At 38.8% G+C, this 23,492-nt stretch overlaps 1 protein-coding gene across 2 annotated transcripts; it reads right to left on the reverse strand.

The window, feature by feature from the left end:
* Positions 1 to 13,442: 13,442 nt before the first annotated feature.
* On the reverse strand, positions 13,443 to 23,450 carry LOC128851304 (phosphatidylcholine translocator ABCB4-like). Of its 2 annotated transcripts, XR_008448632.1 has the most exons (5): positions 23,280 to 23,450; positions 19,768 to 20,098; positions 17,182 to 17,330; positions 16,036 to 16,197; positions 13,443 to 14,342 (listed from the first exon to the last, which is right to left on the reverse strand). XR_008448632.1 is itself a non-coding variant. In XM_054059248.1 (4 exons), exons 2-4 carry the CDS (start codon positions 17,230 to 17,232, stop codon positions 13,539 to 13,541), a joined length of 288 nt encoding a protein of 95 aa, XP_053915223.1. In that variant the 5' UTR covers positions 17,233 to 17,330; positions 23,280 to 23,450; the 3' UTR covers positions 13,443 to 13,538. The 2 variants fall into 2 exon arrangements, 1 of the variants encoding a protein (XP_053915223.1); XM_054059248.1 differs by lacking the exon at positions 19,768 to 20,098 and having other exon boundaries at positions 13,443 to 13,613.
* Between the last annotated feature and the right edge of the window lie 42 nt (positions 23,451 to 23,492).

Here is a 23,492-nt window from a genome sequence, read left to right on the forward strand (position 1 = left end):
AGCTGCTGACACTTACTCCAAACTGGTTTAGAGCCCAAATTTTACGTCCGTGATGCTCTGTTGTTCCTGCACCAGGGCAATTGGGAGGCAGGGTGGCAGGGGAAGGCATTTAGGAACACGGTTAAAGTGGTAAACTTTGCAGTGTTAGGTTTATGGATGGACTTAATGATCTTAAAGGTCTTTTCCGACCTAAATGATTCTGTGATTCAGTGAAAGCTGAATGAATCTGTGGGGAGTGGGCAGGAAGACATGGGGTTGATTTGATCTGCGGTAATGAGAAGTCCTCCATGACAATGGCTCAGCTTGGCAGCTGGCTGGGGTGCCTGAATGTTGGGGTTATGCTGGTATGAGCATGGGTATTGGCACGACTACCTCATCATTTGATGGAAAACCAGACAGAACAATGTGATTTCTCAGCCTAATTCTCCTTTTGGAGACTGAGTCCCAGTGCAAATGAGAGCAAAAAGTGAATTTCATAAGCAGAATTTAATTTTGAATTTCATAATTTAATTTAATTTTAATAGACATTTGCTAAAAATACATCCCTGTTGACTAGTGGCCTCTCTCTTGCCTTGTGAAGATATGCGATGCTCTGTCCACTGATGTACTTCTCCAACTCTAGGTGGTCATGTTACTCTAATATACATCTCTGGAACAAGTACATTTAGCACTTAAACATCTTTTAATATTGGCCAACTTCTTTGCCAGACACTCCCCCTCTTGGGGAGATATTTAAAATTCTTATCATCTGCCCTTCAGTTCTGTCTCACCTACATTGCCAATATCTTCCCAGATATTACTAGCACGTATGAACTTAAGAAGAAATTCTTCACGATGAGGGTGGTGAGACACTGGCATAGGTTGCCCAGGGAAGTTGTGGCTGCCCCATCCCTGGAGGTGTTCAAGGCCAGGTTGGATGGGGCCTTAAGCAGCCTGATCCAGTGGGGGTTGGAACTAGATGGTCTTTAAGGTCCCTTCCAACTGAAACCATTCTATGATTCTGATATGTTTAGGCACAACAAGAATACAGTTTATTGCCAGCAATATGACACCAGAATAAGACAGTATCCAAAAATGTGTCATCCATAGAAAAGGTTTGGACCAAAATACAGACTGTGCCTAGACTTTTCATTTTCCAGTAAAAAAAAAATCTTTCTACATATTTTACTAATTACCACAAAACACAGAGTTTTAAGGGGGCAGAGAGGATAAATAAACACTGACAAGCTGAGCAACATTTTTATGTGGTTCTAATTTAACTGTGAAATGTTTGTCAAGGCGTGCTTCCTATTCTCCCAAAAGACGTTCAAATCCTTTCTTCCAGGCTCCAGTTTACTTGTGCTTTACACACTATGTGTTCTCAGGGTGCTCCTGAGTGTATGTTGCATTTTGAGTGTGCAAATATACCACGAGCGTGGTTGTGTTGAGTTTAAATGTTCTAGCTGATGCTCATATTGCAAAGATCAATTAGACCTTGATGCGCTGCTTCTCTATCTGCCACACGTACAGGGATGTACTTGTCTTTGGAGTCAACAATCAGGTATCAGTGGCTTGATAATTTTCCAAGGTCTTGATCCTGTAACAAAATTTTGTGATAGATCCTGGGCAAAGCCTCACAAAACCGGCACAAACAGACCCCATGGCCCAACTGAAAGGGAGAGGAAACTTCCTAAGAAGAGTTATCCAGGTTACAAGTTCTCTACGGCAAGTCTTGATGTTTGTCACCAAAGAATGTTGCTGCAACTTGGACTGAAGTTTTTTTGAGAGAGTCTCTGGTGTTTTAAAGAATACAGATGTAAACGAGAATATATTTACTTCTACTCAGAAGACAATTTATCTTTGTGACAGTGAAATATTCTCCAGGATAAGGAGAGAGGTGTAAATCAGCACACTGCTAATAAACACATTTATGTTTATTAATTTATAAGACTTGCATGAAAACACCCTTAACAGTCAATGTCACGAAAGCAATTAGATGCATCCTCAACTGAAACCCCACAGTACAGAGGAAATACAGAAAACCCAGCCTTAATCCTTAACAGGACATACCTTCCTTGTCTCTATCCTAAGTATTTCTGCAATACCCACTATTTATAAACCTAATAAAATTGTAAAAACTCAACATCCTCTCTTTTTTGAAAGGCAGGCAGTTCCATAAAAAGATAGCCTCACTTGTAGATGTGGTCCATATATTCGTGAAGATTCTGTGCACAGTAAGCTGCATCACTGCATGCGTAAGTAGAAATACATATAATATTTCCTAATGTTACATTTTTCCCACTGCTCTCATCAGGGGATCCGTATAAGAAGTGATGAATTATCATCCAAGTGCGCTCACAGGCAGAAGATTGATTGCAGAAACTTAGAATCATAGAATCACCAAGTTGGAAAAGACCTCTTGGATCATCGAGTCCAACCATTCCAATCTGCCACTAAACCATGTCCCTGAGCACCTCATCTACCTGTGTTTTAAATACCTTCAGGGATGGTGACTCCACCACCTCCCTGGGCAGCCTCTTCCGGTGCCCAATGACCCTTTCAGTGAAAAAATTTTTTCTGATGTCTGATCTGAACCTCCTCTGGAGGAGCTTGATGCCATTCCCTGTTGTCTTGTCCGCTGTCATTTGGGAGAAGAGGCCAGCACCTTTCTGTTTACAACCTCCTTTCAGGTAGTTGTAGAGAGCAATAAGGTCTCCCCCCAGTGAGATACTTGTAAATATATCTTATTAATACACAATATCCACCACCACAAGTCATAGAATCACAAAACTGTAGAGTAAGTTAGATTGGAAAAGACATTTAAGATCTCAAGACCAACTGTACACCTTATACTGCCACACCCACCACTAAAACATGTTCTTAAGCACCGAATTTACATATCTTTTAAATACATCCTGGGAAGGGGACTCAATCACTTCCCTGGCCAGCCTGTTCCAACGCTTGACAACTTTTTTGGTGGAGATTTTTTTCCTAATATCCAATCTAAACCTCTCCTGGCACAACTTGAGGCCATTTCCTCTCATCTTATCGTTTGTTACCTGCCAGAAGAGAACGGCAGCCACCTCACTACAACCTCCTTTCAGGTAGTTGTAGGGAGTGATAAGGTCTCCCCTGAGCCTCCTTTTCTCCTGACTAAACAGCTCCAGTTCCCTCAGCCCTTCTCATAATGCTTGTGATACAGATCCTTCACCAGCTTTGTTCCAGCTTTCTCTGGACATGCTCCAGCCTCTCAATGTCTTTCTTGCGCTGAGTGGCCCAAATCTTAACATAGTATTTGAGCTGCAGTCTCACCAACACCGAGTACAGGGGGATGTTCTCTTCTCTACTCCTACTGTCAACACTAGTCCTGATACAAGCCAGGATGCTGTTGGCCTTCTTGGCCACCTGGGTACACTGCCAGCTCATATTTAGCTGGCTGTTGACCCACAACCCCAGGTCCTTTTCTGCTGGGCAGAATCATTCATTGGGGTTGTTGCGATTCAAGTGCAGGACCCTACACTTAGCATTGTTGAACCTCATACAATTGGTCTCAGCTCATTGATCCAGCCTGTCCAGATCCCTCTGTAGAGACTTCTTGCCCTCAAGCAGATCAATACTCCCATCCAACTTGGTGTCGTATGCAAACCTACCCAGACACTCAACTCCCTCATCCAGATAATTAATAAAGATATTAAACAGAACTGTCTGCAACACTGAGCCCTGGGGAAAACCACTTGTGACTGACCTCCAATTGGATTTAACTCCATTCACCACAATTCTTTGGGCCTGGCCATCCAGCCAGTTCTTCAGCCTGTGAAGAATATGTTCATCCAAGCCATGAGCAGCCAGTTTTTCCAGGAGAATGCTGTGGGAAACAGTGTCAAAGGCTTTACTGAAGTTTAAGTAAACAACATCCACAGCCTTCCCCTCATTCACTAGGCAGGTCACTTTGTCATAGAGGAGGTCAGGGCCTACATCTCATAAGCCCATGCTGACTGGGCCTGATCACCTGGTTGTCCTGTACATGGCGTGTGATGACACTCCAGATGATCTGCTCCATAACCTTCCCTGGAACTGGGGTCAAGCTGACAGGCCTCTAGTTGTCCAGATCCTCCTTCTGGCCTTCCTCGTAGATGGGTATCATGTTTGCTAACATCCAGTCAACTGAGACCTCCCTGGTTAGCCAGGATGACCAATAAATTATGGGAAGTATCTTGGTGAGGACTTCTGCCAGCTTCCTCAGTACCCTTGGGTGGATCTCACCCAGCCTTGTGTGTGTCCAAGTGGTGTACCAGATTGCTAACCAATTCCCCTTGGATTATGGGGACTTCATTTTGCTCCTTGTCCCTGTCTTCCAGCTCAGGGCGGCTGGGTACCAGGAACAATTGTTCTTATTAATATGAGGGAAAGAATCATTAAGTATCTCAGCCTTTTCCTTATCTTTTGTTACTCTGTTTCTCTCTGCATCCAATAAAGGATCCACTTTGGTGAGACCCCACCTGGAGTTTCATGTGCAGCTCTTGAATCCTCAGCACAGGGAAGACATGAACCTGTTGAAGTCAGTCCAGTGGAGGACCACAAAAATGGTCAGGGGGATGGAACACCTCTCCTGTGAGGAAAGGCTCAGAGAGCTGAGGGTGTTCAGCCTGGAGAAGAGAAGACTCTGGGGAGACCTTTTTTGCAGTCTTTCAATACATAAAAGTGGCTTAAGAGGAAACATGGAGACAGGCATTTTAGCAGGGCCTGGAGTGATAGGACAAAGGGTAAGAGTTTTAAAGTAAAGAGGATAGATTCAGGCTAGATATGAAGAAGAAATCTTTTACAATGAGTGTGAGGAAACAGTGGAACAGATTACCCAGAGAAGTGGTACATGCTGCATATCTAGAAACATTCAAGGTCAGGTTTGGATGGGGCTCTGCGCAACCTGGTATAGCTGAAGATGTCCTTGTACATTGCGGAGTGGTTGAACCAGATGACCAATAATAGTCCCTTCCAACCCAAACCATTCTTTGATTCTATGATTCTGTGATTCTATGATTAAGTCTCTGGTTCTGCCAAGACCTTATACCACCAATGCCAGCCATCACGGGAAAAAGGGTGGAAATGCTTTCTGGAACTCATAAGAATAGTGTTCTTCAAGTAAAGGCAGTGGTTTCTAATAAAGTATTGCTCCATTAGTACTTCATGGAAGCCTCTTTGTCAGTACACTCTTGCCAGTTCTAGTGAGAGGTTGGTTCGGCAAGACATCTTTCTGCTTGTGTCTAAGAAATCAGTGGGAAGTTGTTCTTACTCTGTTTGGGTCACCTTCAGTAAGAGATATCTCTTTCGTATACGAGAGCAAACGTATTTGCAGGATGAAGTCACAGAATTACAAAAATAAACGCCAATTTAAACAGTTTTTAATAGGACAGAACTAAACCTCTCATCAGCCAAATGTAACAGCTTTCCCACAGAAGAAATACCCAAATATGAGAAATTATAATCACAGGAAATGTAACTATATGAAAAGTACTGGCAAAGAACAATGTATGATGTCAAACTATCTGTGTTTCCTGTACCTTCTTCTTTATTTTCACTCTCAAGTTGTTATTAAAAGCTGTTTCCCACTTAAGAACACTCTGTGCTCATCTATACTTATGTAGCTTTTTGCTAGGCTTTCCTTCCTGCCTGTTGCTTCTGTGGACTTCATTAGTTGATTTAATCTTTAATTTTGCCAACAAAATTGAAAAAAAAGAAAGAGATGAGTGCAAAAGGGAAGAAAAAGGCAACACATGCAACTTCAATATTCCCAATAATGATGGAGATCACTCAGCTTGATAAGACCTGATTGTCTGAACAATTTCTGACACATACAGCCTCTACGGATTTTCTTTATTCCTTTTTTTCAGATGTTTTCTTTTGTCATTGAAATATATGTTCTTCACCGCTCCAGTTGCTAGCTTTGGTGAAATAGGAAGAATAGTTGTCCAAAACAAGATGGAAAAATTGTCAGTCATTCTTTTGAATGACATCTTGCATTGATGTTTTCTTAGCAAGAGTTTGGATTATTTTGGCGGCTGCTGTACCAGGTACAGGAAAATAAATGTCCTTTTCTTTGAAGTTATATGACTGTGAAGGGAGGGAGTGTGCCTTTATACAGAGCACTCCAACAACGTACCATGGCTTTTCTCTTTCCATGAGACCAAAGGTCTTGCTCTAGCTGTGATGTGTGTCATGAATAAACCCACTGTACAAGATTCCTTGTCAACTCCCAAGACATGCAGTTTATCTCTCTGCTTGCTGACTGTGTTTGGTTTGTATCCTTTAATTCCCTGTAATAAATCCTTGTGGATATTTTTGTGCATTTTAAGGTGATCTTTATAGAGACTAAAGTGTCCTCTCCCAAATGGGTGACAATGTTATCAAGTTTGCATAAAATATATATGTAAAATATGACAGTTACTGGATCATTTGTTTGTTGACATTTATCATGGATTATTTTGGTAGTTCCAAGAGCTTCATTTGTAGGATCCCACTGTGACAAGTCTGGTAAAGACAAAGAGGAAGGATGCTGTATAGAAAAGATATCTTAACAAGGCCACAGCACAAATCACAGTACCTTTAAATCCTGAATATATGGAGCGATACTGGCTTGCCTTCCCTAATACCTGCAAGAGTCTTTTCATCCTGTTGGCCATGACACTGACTGGCATGATCTCTACCGTTCCTGTGACAGTGAGCAGAGATACAATAGGAAAGATCAGCAGCTATCAATGTATAAAAGAGGGAATGACAGAGGACCCAATGATAAAGACGTTTTATGTTACAGTTCCAACTCTTGTGATGGTAAGTTATAATCAGAAAATTAAAAAAAATATACTATTTGCCATGGGATATTAAATATTAATTACCAATCTCACCCCTTGGCTCACTGCAAGCGCTATTACGGAGTGGCGAAGTGGGGAGGAGAAAAATAAGAGGCCATGAAAGTGTCAGAGAAGTCATTCTCTGTGGCCTCATCTCACTTGACAGAAATGTGTACTGTAATCTGTCAACCAGCCAGTGCCCATGTTTTAAAAAATACTCTCCCAGGCTGCATGCATCTGCAATCTGTGTGCACAGAATTGCTAGTCATGCTGAGCTGGAAGCGATGTGTTCAGTGGACAGAATCATGCTACCCTTGTTAGGACATCTTGAGATTTCACAATTCATCTTCTCATTTTAGTTTGCATTTTAACACCAATCTTTGAAAAGTAGTCTGTCCTTGGATTTTGTATTATTCTGTTTCAGTTCAGACTAGAATGAAGAATTCAAAATATTTAAAATGAGGGCAAATTTTTGTCTGGCAGCTGAACCACAAAATAAGCAAAATAAATACAGCTCAAAGTTGGTTCAAATCAGAAAATTATTTTATTTTTCAGTGATTAAAACAATTAATGGCTATAAAAAAAGTTTAATGCTACCCAAAGTTTGTTCTTTTCCTTTTTTGAATTACTCAGACTTCATGGAGTGATATTTGTAAAGTTGAAGGTCACCTTGAACAGAAAATATTGTTTTGAAACAGAAAGCTGAAGCTTGAAAATATCAAAACAAAGCGTTCTGGCTTTTCCAGATTCCTCTCTTCCCTTTTCTATCCCTTGTTATTTGCTAAATTTAAGAAGTTGCTTTGATTCTTGATAAACAAGATTGTAAGTGCAGATTTAATATTTGCATTTTTAATTTAATTGCTGTTATCTGTTTGGGATGGGTCTCTTAACAGTTCAGTTGAAATACATTCATTCATGCGTTCTGTCTCCTTCCTTCTCATGGATTCCTTGCTCTTTTTTTGAAGCTGATTAGACTGAAATCTTATCCACAAGAACCCTTAAACTTTGGGGAACCTTGAAGTCTGGCATCCCTCTCCTCATCTGGCTGACATCTTAATCCAAGATCTGAGAAGACTCAGCCTTATGGAAGGTTGCAGTGCAAACTTCAAACTTTACAGCTTGATGTCTATTGCGTCTTCATCCTCTGAGTTTAATTAGAATTTGTTTTGTTTCAAATACATGCACTCTACATTAGATTCTTACAAGTACAGCTTACATTTACTTGATTGCTTTCCCTCCTGCCTAAAACCTGCCTTTTTTCTTCCAAGATTAATTCCTTACTTTGCTATGTTTTGCTATAGAAATATGCACTGCATTGTAAGTTTGATGTCATTAATAACCTTTAAGACTGACCCATATTTAATGTCAATGTTAAACTGATACAGAAATGTCAGAAACAGACACAGTATTAAATTTTTTTTCTCTTTTTCTGGCTAACCTTGCCACCAAAGCTCGAGTAAGATTTTTACTTTATCAAATCAGGGGGTTTCCTATAAGAAGAGACTGGCACAGAGTGGGAAGAGGGAGAAGAAAAGGGGTTATTCAGTGTGTAAGAGGCCTCTTGTATCCTTCTCGCATTATTATTAACAAAATCTTCAGTGTCTGCAAGTGCATCTGTTTGCACATGAAAAAAACACCACATGCACTAGTTCTATATTGCTTTTGCTAATTAATGTGAACACTTACACATGCAAATCACATTAACTATCAGTTTGTGCATGCAACTATTTGATTTATGCATGCAAATGTCCATCTGAGGCCAGAACTTAACCTATAGTAAACTGGTACATCTCCACCGACTTCAGTCAAACTATGCTGATTTATATTTGCTACAAAATTATTCCGTGGTATTTTTGCAGCCAATTTTATTTTTTTGGTAGTATTATACTGGCAGTTGCAGACTTCCTTTAAAAAATTGACCCTTGTATTCTCAGTTAAGGTGATACTGAGGAGAGTACCACTCTATTGATGGTCTGGATTTTGCATTTGCTTCAAGTTCTACAAGCTGAACCTCCTCTTTCTCCCTGTGAGCTCTGCCCCCTCTATGAATCTTATTATGCCCCACAACCTACGGTGCGAAAGGAAAGTAGGTCAGCAGTTAGCCTTTTCAAAATGATGGCATGTTAGTGTAAGGGCTTTGGATGGTCCTATATATCAGATTGACTTTTAGTTAGTGATGAATTGAAGATCAATTATGGGATACAATGAGAAACTAGATAGCTTGCTGGTCTGTTAGTATGTGAACAAGGCTGGTTTTAAGGCTGGAGTGGAGTAAGGGTAACCACGAAATGAAGATCTGGAAAAAGCTTCATTATTCAAATGTTTCTCCAACTTAAACTTCACTGTAACAATAAGTGGGTTGTTTTGGCGTAGTTGTTGATTCCAACTGAGAGTACTTTCATTGTGTCACTACAATCCATACTACACTTGTTCAGGGAACAATGTGGTTCAAGTTACTTCAATGTGGCTGAAAAAAATGCTTTAGATAAAACTAAAGTAACTTCTAGAGGTTTAAAGAAAGAATTTCAAAATCATCACTAAAAACTTTTCAATGGATGTACTGCAGAGCTCAGGAAGTACAGAACTTCTGTTTTCTTGATGTCAGAGGAGATCCTAAAGACTGCAGAGAAGCTGTATCGCTTCCACTGGGTGGAGGAACAAGCTTTTTAAACAGAAGTTGGTCATAAAGTAACCAGAAGATGGTTTAAGTTCTACTTCCAGACCCAGCCGTAGCAGATAATTTGGTTATGGCAAACACTGCTAAGCAGTAGATACACAGGAATACTTCTCCAACTTCAGCCATTGGTTGTTCTGAGCCTGCAGCATGCGTTGCTGCCCTGGCCGTATTTGTAAGGCCATTCCCACCAGGGAAACGCATGCTGCTGGTGTACCATGAACACCTTGCAAATGCTTTTCATTAAAATGTCCCTGAAATGAACTGCTGAATCTGGCACTGAGAAGGGCCAGAACTGCTATCCCAGAACAACCATGAGTGCTAGGATACAAGATGAGGCGCATATGGGTGATTCTGGAAAAAGAAAAAGATTTCTTTCAGTCGGATTTACTTGATTGGTTTTAGGTGACAGAACTGGCAGAAGTAAGGATATGAGGAACAGCATGAAGAGCAGGCAGTGACAGGATCCTTAGAGAGATGTGGAGGACAAAGGCCAGGACATGGATCCAGTGAGGTGTGAAAACACCTGTTTTCTGAAGCAAGGTCCAGGTTTAAAGAGACTTGTGGCTGTGAATTGGGGAATCCTGAGAAAAAATGGGAATCTGTGCATGTTGCAGTGAGATTTTTCAGGAGCAACATGCAGACAAGGCCTGTGGAATAATCAGCTTGACCTTCTAAAAGCTCTGATGGGGAGGCAATTTTAGCATCCAGAGGTGACTAAATATATCTTCCTGCTTCCTGGCAAATGAAACAGCTATTTTGTCCATGAGATCTGCTTCTTAAAATTGCTACTTGATTTACAGCTGTTAAGACATTTTAAAGACCTGATTAATCATTTGCTCTTGGCAGGCAGAGTTATGACTGCTAAAAATGAGAAACAATGTCCTGTGTCTTAATCAGTGAAATGGGGATGGTGACTAAACAGAAGAGATTCTTGCAAATCTTCTCTGTGCGTATGTGCATGATGTGTGTTGGAGATAAACATACAATTACTTGCCACAAGATGCTTGGTTAGTCAAACCAGTTATTAAAAGTGCACTGAAGTCCATTCCCACTGCATTTTAGTGCCATGATTAGGGAAACTGTGTGAGAAGAGAAAGCTTGGTTGCAAATGTACTTAGCAAAGGTCTCCTCTGAGACTGATAGGTGCACCGAAAGACTGGCAATTAGCAAATGCTTTAAGTAATGATTCTTTTTTCTTTTCTTCTGATAGAAGTTGATATAATAAAATTGAACCAGACAAGAGTAAAATGTGGATCAAGCTATTTCCTATTAATTTTTGTAGCAAAACAGAGAAGTTTTATGCTCATTAGTGTGTCTAACAACAACCTCTATAAGTAAGGCTTTAAATGCTATACACCTGTGCAGTGTTCTTAGAATTTCTCCCACTTTTCTGTTATAAAATCCTTCCAAGAAAATAACTGTGTACATACTATATTTTGCTTTTATGCTTGTAGGCACTCTGCTATTTTTGCACACTGTATATAGATTATTCCTGTAGCTTTAAGAATGAAGTATTACAGGTAAATACTAAAGTAATTGGATCAACAGACAACCACTTTCTCATCTCTCATGCCGTGATCCCTTGGCTATCAACACTAAATTCATCATAGTTTAAAGAAAAATAGCAACATGACTAGAAATTACTTCTTCAACAAGCTATCCTATTAAACCTAAAAATTACCCGCAAGATTTAAATGACTAGCAAAATATGATCAACATAATAGAAAAGATGTTGGATTCATTCTGAATCCCCTAGTTATTATTATTTATTTTAAAAAGAAAGTAAAAAGGAAAAAAAATACTGATTTTGTAACTCACTAAAAAGTGTTGTAGTTGATGAATTTTATACAGTTAGTAGTCACAGTCTTGAAGGTGGAATAGAGAAGGGAAATAAATACTATATGAACAATTATTTCCAAACTGAGAATGAAGACTCGGTTTAAAATTTTCCAAAACAGTTGTGTTGTAAACTCTGTAGAAGTCATTGGATTCAATGTGCAGTTTGAAAGAACACCATCAGGCTGACAATAAGGACTGTGTTAGTTCCAACTGCAACTGTGGAAATAAATTTGAGTTGAAGACACTGTCTAACCTCACTGTAACAAATCACCACTAGGCTAGGATAAATATTTATCACATCAAACTGTTCAATGTAATAGGATTTGGCTGTTTGTTACATTAGAAAAATGGAGAAAATTGCAATTCCAATTAAACATTTATATATAGCACCTTTATGGAAATTGTATCCCACAGATCAATATTTAGATGAGATCTTAAAAATGAAGCACAAATCAAAAGAGAATGGAAGTGAAAAAGAATTTTCCAGACTGTGTACAATACTTACGAGGGAAAATTGCTTAAGTTTGTATTAAATTTAACTTGTTTTTTTCCTAATAGACTGATCAGTATCTTGCTGATAGGAGTAGGTAGGATGTTCTGATGATGTTAGGATATGGATTTTGGAAAGAGTTTATGTTTACACAGAGTATTTACACAGGAAAAAAGGCAATAGAAATAAGAAATTATATGTAGTATTGTTTAAAATACATGGTCATTATAGATTTGCTTATATCTAACAGGAGGATTTCCACTATACAAATCTAAGTGTAACTTGTGCTTATGTACACTGAATACATAAATTTAGACCACACCTACATTTACATACGGGTACATATTTCAGCCATACAGATAAAAACTGTTTATACACATACATTTTTGAAATATGCTTATATGATTTCTTGACTTTGTCTTTAACTGTCCAGTATAAGAGTATCTTACTGACGTTTTTCAAATTCTGACTATTGGTTCATGAGTCTTCCTTATTCTATAAGTGCTATTCTATATGTACCCAAATATCATGATGGACATTATTGTGGGCATGATGAGCATTGTGCCCAAAGAAGGGCAAAAGCACAGGGAGATCTTGGTGAAGGACTGTAGGCAGCAGGTGAAGGAAGTGATTATCCTCCTCTATTCAGAAATAGAGACCATGTCCAGAGGACTGTGTCTAATTCTGGGCTTTGTGCTTCAAAAAAGACAGCAGTCCAGCAGAAAGTGATAAAGATAAAGAGCGCTTTGGAGCACACTGCATATGAGAAGCAACTGAGATACTGAGAGAAACAGGTTTGTTCATTTTGGAGAAAAGAGCTATTACAATTGGTGTTTACAAGTAGGTAATGGGAAGATACAGAGAAGATGGAGCCAGATTCTTCTCAGAGGTGCACAGCAAAAGGATGAGGGCCAAAACACATTACCTACAGAAAGGAAATTCTGACAGAATGTTAGGAGCATTTTCTTCACAAGGGGGTGGTGAAGCACTAGTGCAGTCTGCCCGGAAAGTCTGTGGGTTTGCTGTCCCTGGGTCTATTCAAGACTTACCTGGACAAGACCCTGACCAACCTGCTCTAGCTTCACAGTTAGCCCTGCTTTGAGCAGGGATTGGATCAGAATCACAGAACAGTTTAGGTTGAGGCTATTTCTGTTTAGAAATACTTTGATTTACATACTGGAGTATGGTAGAAAAAGATATAGTTTAGCAATATAAACACAAGAACTGAGAGTCAGAGACCAAAGATTCATCTATAGGAGTAAATAAAATAAGCAGAAGCCTTATAGACTCCAGAGACAGAACAACGTGGTTTGCAAAGTTTTAGGGAACACTATATCATAGAAGAACTATGTCAAGAACACTATTTTGAATAGTAGAACTCAGTCATTCTTTTCCTGAACCAAACACAATCACATTCAAGACTGTTTTAGAAAGGAAAGTCATAATCTTTTAAAAATTAGGGACAAAATATCAGAGAAGTGATTGCAATAATGTTTAATAAAGGATCAGTTCAAGAAACAATTCTAGCTGATGTTTCCCCTTGGTGTGGATAAAAAATGACCAACAAAGGTACCAACCAGGTTACTTCAATGAATTTATTTTTGCAATTAAATTATGGGGGGGAAATATCACTTCATTGCTTATCGTTAGTTTCAGCAAGCATGATGGAAAATAAGGGACCAAGCACTCTTCAAACTATGGCAAGTGCTCACAGCCAAATAAATGACCATTCATGCTTGTTTAATTTCAGTATCTTCAGGCAATAAATTTGGGACAGAGATTCCTATAAAACAGAAATAAAAAATTAAAACAATGAAATAGCGGTTGTTTCCAATTTTTTTTTTAAGGAAAACTCATCCAGATGTTTTCTTTAGCACGTACAGTAAGAATAAAACAGAAGAATTCTGAAATAGCAAAGAACAAGGTGGCTGGTGAGAGTGAGGAAACAGATCTGAACCATTCCATAGTATTTTTCTGGAGCCACAGGCAGCAACCAAAGTCACCTTAACTGTATTGAATCAATGACACTAATTTTATTATAGAAAAAGAAAATTGGTCTCCTAACTGCTACAGAAATAGTCTTTGATGCATTCTTCTGAAGAAGTGGTGTCAGTATGAAAGTGGATGTGCAGGAGCTATCATTAGCATCACAGATTCACAGAAACTCATCAGTTAGAATGGGGTCTCCAGAGGTCATCCAATCCAACCTGTGCTCAGAGCCAGTTGCTTGGGGCTTCTCTGCTTGACTTTTCACTGACCCCAGGGATGGAGATTCTGCAGCTCCACTGTTTCACAAATGTTTATCCTCTTCATGCTAGCTATTCTGAAATTCAGTGAGACTTTTGCACCTACTCAGCCAGTGTAAATCATCGCCTTTTGAAGGGCTGATCCTTCATCTTCTCATTATGGAGCATGATTTCCTATTTGCTGTATTTGGTTTCAAGCTGTTGGTGTTCAATGCATCCTTAGGATCTTCTATGCTTATTATTTCCTCTAGTATCACTTATTCAAACTAATACAAAGAACACAATACAAGAAAAAAATTCAGTCACAAATACATTGTATTGGTCACTGTGACTGTGAAAAGTAGAGAAGTTTCTGTTTGTAGTTTCATGTAGGTACTCTGGTATTTCACCTCAGACTTATTCTTCTGATCAAATTAGGTACATTTCTCAAATCTATTGCTATGTAAGGTTGTAAACATTTCCTTTAGTCATTAGGAAATCTACATACAAGTCTACTATGTGAAAAAAGAGTGAACATATTGTGTTCTGCACAAAGGGTAAACCTGTTGTTTCAAGATCTAGGAAAACTGTACTTGTTTTCTGTCAAAGAGGTTAATTCTGTGCAATTTTGAAAGGTACTTGCAATCATCCATTGTCTATAATGAGAGATGTAATTATTCAGCATCTTTGAAAATGTCAAAGTTTGCAAGCAAACAGTAGATTCCTACATACACTGACAACTTTTAGTTACATTTTTTCTAAATCTTTGGCAAACTCTTGAGGAAATGTGTTTAATGGCCACTGCAGTTTGTGGGTGCTTCTCTCTATGTCTACAGTTCAACAAAGCAACTGTTAAGATCAAGTAGAGCAAGATTTAACACTTAAAATTTTTCAGTCATTTCCTTTGTGTGTCCTTCTAATTCCAGTTATGTCCTCTGCACACAAATATCCAAGTTAACTAACTCTAGATAGTATGCCTGAATGACTGCCTGCCCACAGCACACTGCCAGCCTTGGCAGAACCACGGCTTACATGGCATTCCCAGGTAGGCCCAGATAAGCATATGTTTTAAAGCCATTTCCCAGAGCAGAGCTTTTAATCTGAAGCTTAGTAACCCCTGGAAATCCAGTCCCACTACTTTTACCATCTATTTCAACTTGCTTGTGTCCAGCAGGATTGTCTCAAGTTACACTGCTACAGACAGTGTATGAAATCACAATATACTGGGTTGAGACTTTGTCTCTCCTATTATGCTGCTAGCAGTCTTTTGCTTGTAAGTGCCGGCAATTGCTCAAACCTGGTTAGATGTCATGGTGGAGAATCTGCTCATACCTGGCCTGCCTCTGCTCCTCTGCTCTGCCTTTTCTATGCTTTCATTTGTACTTTTCATTTTGCTGGTGGAGATAGACGATCATGGGAAAAAATGGTCCAAGCTCTGAATATATCTGTACAAAAAATTGTTGGCTGTCAGCACTGGGGGTTATTGTGTTCTCCTATTTCTTTTGTTTCCAGTTTGGCTCCAATAGCAGTGTTAGGGTCCAGAATTGAAGCCTAAGCTACTGCTTTTGTCTTTACAGCCTACTCTGAACTGTGAAAACCTTCACCCACACTCTGTCTGAGAATGCAGGTGCAGTTGCTGCCAGGAGAAGGGTTTCTGCACTGAAGACCATGGTCTGGGTATTAGGTCACTTGGTGCTTCTGCCTCTGTACCTAAGTGTCGCTTTAAAGCATGTGCCAGATTATGCTTAAGTCATGAGCTAAACTGTCTTTGAAAGATCATCTGAGACAGTCACAAATAAACAGACTTACTATGCTGCATAACAGAAACTCATCGTAAAATTGTTGAGTAACAAATACATCTATGCATGGTCACATTTCCAGCTTTCACATCTAAAACTATGCTCAGTGGGGATATGATCCATGATATATCATCCTGCATACTATGATTATACAAATAATAACAGTAATAATAATAAACACCTGTGAGGTTGCAAGTGAATAATACGGCTCCTTTTTCTCCATCAACTCTGTGTGTGTTCCCATTTCAACCACTGCGCCATCCACAATGCCCACTATTACATCTGCAGTCTGAGCGGTGGAAAGCCGATGAGCAACAATAGGAGTAGTTTGATCTCTCCTGGCCTGTAAACAAAATACCAAACTGTAATTCATGTTCCCTGTTGCTTGGTGGTTTAAAGTAATTCCTCTAATTTGTCATATTGATGCTGCTGTTACAGTGCATTGATCTAATTTGCTGAAGATTCGTATACTCCGTGATTCTCTTATGGCTGACTTAAACTACAAACCATTCCTTTCCATAGCAGGCTGGAGTTGTAAGCTTCTTTCTCATTTGTCTAGTTTTGTCGCTCCTTCTTTTCTTGGAGTATCTCTTTTTTAAAAATATATTATTGAAAAGCCCAGTCAAAGATGGGAGTATTTCCGTAGAGACCAGCTCATTGGCAGAGGACACGTGTCTCCGTTTTGCTCCCTGAGTCCCACCGATTCTAACAGCATGACACTGGTTATTTGCCACTGATAAACATTGCGTTGTATTATCTGGCTGAAGGCAATCTTTTTGCCTTAAAGAGGTAGCTTTGGGCCTCCATTACCACACAAAAACATAGGGTTTATCATTTGGACTTACTGAAAAATGTTATTCATATCACTTAAGTGCAGATGCCAAATTTCTAGGAATATACAAACATACAGTTTATTACTTGCAGCCTGTCTATAATAAAAGAAGAGAGACAGAGACATCTTCCCCAAAACCTCTGAGTCAGCTTCCTTCTGAGTTAATTGTTGCTAGTTACACCTCCAGGACTGTTAAGCTCTTGTGAGTGTTACAGTGAGGGTTCATCTGCTTGGGTGGTTATTGCATGGTGCCACCCCCTAGCTAGATGAACCAAGTGGAAATCATTATTTCAGTTGTAGTGATGTGGAAGGTACGAAAATATTGCCACAGAAAAACAGTAGGCAGCTTTTGGCCATAATGGGGAAATAATTTTTCTCTTTGTTACAAATATTTTGTGGAATATGATGACTGTCGCTTGTGTATTCTCACTGAATTGAAATTAAATTCATGATTCAAGAAAAGAGAAAGGGTTATATCAATGACAAAGCACTTACTTTTCCTAATCCAATGTGAGCTAGCATCTTCCTTTCACCTAATAAGGGCATTTCAGGACTGCACTCTGAAGATCAGCCAGCAGCTGTTTCTGGTTTCTGACTCCTGATTTCTGCAGATTTCCCCTTTCAACCACAATCATAACACTTTTCTAAAAGAAAATGATAAGATATGTGATTTTTGCACTTTGAACGAATAATTTTTAATAGTACCTGACTGAGAACAGAGATAAATGGAAGGATCTCCTCAGCCTCCTTGATTTCTGTAGAGTTCAGACTGCAAAGAAATGGGATCTAGAAATAATTTTTTCTTGCTATGTGACATTTCCTCCTGTGCTTGCTCACTCATATAAGTCAGCATACCTGAACAGGACCCCGGCAACAGCAGCAACATTTATGAGCCTGAAGTTACTCGTGTCAAGCGTCTTGCTGATGCAAGGTGCTGTGCTTAGAACAACGCTGCTTTTGAAAGCTGCAATTGCCATTTTAGACACAAGGTGGCTGCAGAAAATCAGAGTTTGGTTTATGTTGAGCCCATTCCATCCCTGTGTTTTAGTGGTTTTGCAGAGGGGCAAATGTAATCCACTTGGGACTGGCATATAAAAGCCCCCTCCCTCAATGCCAGTCTAACTTTTCAACTGTGTTCACTCAACTGTCTTGTAGCTTTGGAACATGCTCTTTGTACTAATTACTCTTTCAATCTCTATTTGTCTACTCTCTTACTTTTCATTTCATTGAGTTTGGAGTTAGATTTTAGAGATAAACTGTTTTAAAGATAAGCACACAAAACTCCACCACATATATGCAAAAAAGCAGCTTCTATTCAATACTAAACTTTGTGTCAGTTCTTTTCTAAGGAAGAAAGATATTGGAATATCGTAACAGGAAATCCACTAGGTTAACATAAATTTTTACTTCCTTTGTTGTGGTTACAACTTCTTAATCAGTTACATTTTCTCTGCTGTGTCTTAAGAACATTCTAATTGTCATCCTAAAAAGGTGGCTGCCTGTCTGACTGCGCCCATGAATTCTCAAAACTCTTTTAAGTTAAACAATTTTTAAGTCACATTCCTTCACAGTGATCTACACAAAACAACACATCCTCTATCAGAATGCAAGATTGCATTTCACAGCCTTTCATCTCTGAATCAGACTGACATATAGGCCAATCTGATTTAGTGAGTCGTTTGTCTCCTTCAGGTGGATGTGCAAATGTATGTGCAAGTTCTTTGGGTAACTAGAAAGTGATTATATGCATACATATATGCATATGTCAAGTGGTCACAGAGCTGAACAACTGCCCTGTGCATTTTCATAGAAGAGTACCTGGTGCTGGGGTTCAGGCTTGAGTGTATTTTGCCATGCTACAGATTCATCTGGACAGAATATGCATGACTTAATGGCTTCAACTCTATTAACTCTATTTCTTATACTTTATCCCACCTTTATAAGCATTATCCAGAATGACAGCATTTTCTATTCTTTCACTTAGCCTTTCTGCAGGCATGTTTATCTTTCCTCCATTGATTACAAAGGGAGTCTAGATGATTAGCTTAGGCTAGACATCAAACTTCTAGATCCTTAAAATCAGGTAAGATAATGACTCTAAAGATGATTAAATTTAAACACAGAATGCTTTAGAGGCTGAAATGTTAGAAACCAATGAATATGTTGCTTTCAATGTTATGCATCTCTTATGGAGAAGCAATGACTATCATATGAAAGACAACAACAAGGTATTTCTCAAATATTCATTGGTTTAACATATGTAATTATTATTATATCAATCTTTACTGAAAACTTGCAGCCTCCTATAGTCTACACTGAGAGAATTTTTTAGCTGGCCACATTGTAAACACCACTGTTTCATCTATAATCTCGTGGCAAGCAGCAAATCAAGCTTCACCTATCTCTGTGTGTTCAAAATGCTCAGCTCTACCCAGCAGAATGCTTTTTGGAGGAAAGGTAACCTGAGATTTGGTTAGGCTTTAGTAATGATATGATGTATAGATGAGTCAGTATTTTGTGATGAATACTTTAAGAATACTCTCCTGTTATTGCGATGTACCTATATAGCATATGATATTCTCTGCTTAGGTATTTGAAACTAGATGTTAAATTTTCCATGATGTCACATAATGTTGCCTATATTCCCCGGTTAAATAAGTATCTCTGAAGTTATATTTTCAGCTTTGATTTGTTCAGAAATTGAATTTTACTGTCGCCTTTCACACACATTTCAAGCCATTTAAATTCTACTGTACCATATTACACCATGTTTTGATATGCCTAAGATTGTTTGTTTTCCTGTCATAGTTCAGCTCTGTGGTGTATCTGACTGAGGTAAGAACAGTTAAAGTTGGAGTGCCAGCGATGCCTGCAGGCTCTTCCCTGACTTCATTGAAGTGAGTAATTTGAGTGCAATAAATCTGGCTACAGTAGCAGCAAAGAGAACATTTATTAGTTCCATTAGCTGGTCTCAGTATCAGCTCTGAAAGTTTACACCAAAAAAGTTAGGGAGTACTTCACACAGCTGAGCTACTGAAGAAAAAATTTCAGTCAGATCAAGATAGTAATAAACCTGCTTACCACAGGCATCCATATGATCCTTGACTGCTTGTATGTGTTAGGGTTTTTTTCCCCATCATCATATCTATAGACTATTTAACCTGCAAAAATATAATAATGTTTGGAGCATTATTTACTGAAAAATCTTATAATTGGTAAAGAACGTGTTTTCTGTTGGTGTGGCAGCTATAAGAAATCATTAAAAAATACAGCTGTATATGTATAGCCTATGAGTTCTTGTATTGCACCAGTTCTGACATTCCCATTGCCTGTAGTTTCCCTACTCCCAGCTGCACTTGGAATGAAAGGAACAATTGTTGAAAACCAAGGGAGGGGGAATTCCTTTCTTCACCTGGAAGAAACCGGAAAGGGTATGATTAGTATACAGAGTACACAGAAAGAGATTGGAGATATCTTTGTATCTCCCTGTGCAAGAACAATAGCATAATTTTGATATATAGGAACAGAATAACTGTCCATATAAAACACAAGAAGAACATTATATATATTCCCAAAGATTGTTACAAGCCTTACGTCTATTAAACTATACTGTACAGGACGGTACACGTCCTTTTGTGTGATTTTGCCTCTGTGTATCTATTTAAAACATCCGAGACAGAAGAATTAACAAGCCTGGGTGCAAGTTCCCTGCTTTGGGATGCACTTCCTTTATTCTCTACTCAGAAAGAGGAAATACTATAAATGAGTCATCTGATACAACATACACTTTCTACAGCGCTCCTATAAAGACAAACATTTCATTTGTACCAAAGAGCGACAAGCATGAGAAATAACAGCACGTCTCCATATACAGGCAGTTCAGCACACAGTTTCAGAGGGTTTTCCAAAGGCGTCTGGATTTGCCTGGGGTTGTGCAGAAGCTGCATAGCAAACAGTGGCAACAGATCATTTCAAGAGAAATATTAGTTCAACTGGAACCAATTTATTGCCCTTTGTCACGGGAGACTATTTTGTATGAGTCTATTTTTAACGTGGGTTATTATTTCTTTACTATGATGTGATAGCTACAGGAATAGTTTTCAGTTTATCAAAGCAAATGCTAACTAAGAAAAAAGGGCTTATTCAGAGAGTATGTAAAGGCAGAAATAATTCTTCTGCCCTGCCTTTTAAAAGAAAAAAATCAAAATATATATTGAAAGCACTAGTGAAAAACATGAAATTAAGGACAAATAAGAATAACATAGAGCAAGACCATCTATCTGTCAGCTTCTGTGAAAGATGTAGCCTGGGGATGTAAGCATTTCAGGATTAAAGTCCTCCAGTCAAGCCACTGACTTCGCGCATAGTAGACAAGGGGGCACTTGCAATGATTGCTCCATTTGCCCTGAGCCTTTGTTACTGACAGTTGTCGAGAGTCCCACAAGCACTGCTGAAGTTGTCCTGTAGCATTGTAAGTTTGGAGGTTGAAGGATCCTCTGAATCCAACCTCTTGAGACCTCTCACATCTTCAGATTTGCAGTTTCTTACCTCTGTGTTTTGCCTCTAGAACGATTTAAAACCACAACACATCTACACAGTGGTTTTAAAGAGTATATTTATCCAAACTGTGCTAAGAGGCCAGCTGACGCACTTGTACGAATGCCAGTAGCAGCCACAGCTTTCACGAAGAGCTTCTCAGAGTGCTGAAAACAGTCAGAGGTATGGGAGAGGGAGCAGGTGACAATATGAAAAAAGAGCAAGCAATATGGAGTAGGAAAAACTGGTACACCTATTTTCTTTCAGTTATAGTGCAGTGAAATGGAAATGGGATGAAATGTCTAAGACAGGAATTGAAAAGGGGTTGAAGATGCTTTTAAGAATGTATGAGCATAACTAACCCATGAATTTCACCGCTTAAGTACTGCAGAACCATAACAACAGAGCAAAGATGTTAATTTTGAAAAACTCCTCTGGACTAATTTTATGATGATTGACAATGCGTGGTTAGCCATAGGTGGGGTAGGATTTTAAAATGGAAGGATAAAACTCTTTACCAGCCATCACAGTCCATTCTTCCGCCAAGTTCATTACTCGTCATGTTAACTGAAAAAAGTTTAGTATGAATTTTATTCAGCTGGATTGAATATCCAGTGAAGTCAGTTGGGCTGTAGAGCTCAAGGACTGAGTATGAAGGAAACCTGAGAAGTTCTTCTATATGGAAGGACTAAAAGCTACCAGGAATTGAACAGCCTTAGGGCAAATACTCAAAAAAGGTATTATGAATGAACAAAGAACCTATGAGAAGGGAAAAATATATTTATCCCCAAAATTAATTGTGTTATAGATGCTAGGCTCATAAGGATGAAGCGAGAATAATCTCAAATCAAGCAGATTTGGATGCTGCAAAAATTGATTAGAATCAGATAGTTGGATAGAAAATCCAACTAAGATATTTCTATCCAATAAGATACTTGGATAGAAAATCAAAGAAGCAGCAAATGCTGTCATGTATAATTGCCTCCACCATGACTGCATAATGCAGGCATGACCTTAACTACTAAGTCAATGCCTTGTCGCAGGTTTCCAGGAAGCTGATGATGTCACATATTTGGGAAAGGCAGAATCATAAAGGGAGAAGGCAGCAAGGAAATAGAAACGATCATCGCTAGGGAGCTTGTGGCCTCAATTTAGATAATCTCAGTTCCTGAAAGGAAATGGCATCTGCAGTTCAGCCTGACAGCAGCAAGACTGAGACATTCTGTCTTCATCAGAGACGTGTTGCATGTTTTACTTGGCAAACAATAGGTATTATAAATACTTTTGTATGTGAAGAAACTGAAATGACTCCTGAATGTTCTATAATTGTGCAAACAGTTCAGGCAATCCAATGTTTATTTTACTGAAATGAGTGTATGTGTAAGAGGAATGAATCAGGGAAAAGCGTAATTTGTATTCAATTTGATAATCAGTAATTTAATTTAATGAACTCTTCCCACATCAGCAAAAATTGAATTTTAAATCACCAGGTCAAATAAAAAGGCCTTTTCAATACATAACTGAGGACTTGTTTAAAGTTTCTGTTGCAAATTTTCCCTGTTGCTCCAGGGATGAATACGATTTGCAAATCCAGAAAAAAAATTAACTGGTGTAATACAAGACAATAAGGTGACCTCCACTAACATTTTGCATTTACAAGACATCTCAGTATAACTCCTTTAATTAAGATAGTGCATATAGCCTATGAAGTTTGTGTTGGTGATTCATACCACTGCTACTGCATATAAATGAAGTGCTCAGATCAGAAAATATTATTTCATTGGTGCCTTTACATGCCAATAGATTAATTCAAGGACTGTTAATTTATAAGTTACGGGTGTATAAATACAGCGTCTTAAATGGCACAACACACAAGGTGCAGACAACACAATCTGATTTGCAAAGATTAAACAATGGTTAGAGTCTTCTGCAAAAACGCTTGTATTTGGCAGATAACTTTCCCTTCACTTTCCTCTGTGCTTACGCTCAACAGGCTTTGTATAATGCACAGATTTTAGAAATACCTCTCTAAGGTTAATACCTGTTGTATTACTTACTTTAGGTTCTTTCGGCTAAGAGGGTTAGTGCCTTCTCTGACTTCAACTAGCAGTGATGTAAGCTGGCTTTATGCAAAATACTGCTTTCTGTATTCACAGAGGAAGGATATAGATGTCCAAACAACAAATAAAATTGGCAATGGCTCTGCATCCTGAGACCTCTGATCCATTCGAAACCTTAAAAGACAAGAGTCATCTGAAGCAAAGAAGTTT

Source organism: Cuculus canorus, chromosome 2, assembly GCF_017976375.1.
Source record: "Cuculus canorus isolate bCucCan1 chromosome 2, bCucCan1.pri, whole genome shotgun sequence".
Taxonomy (NCBI): Eukaryota; Metazoa; Chordata; class Aves; order Cuculiformes; family Cuculidae; genus Cuculus; species Cuculus canorus.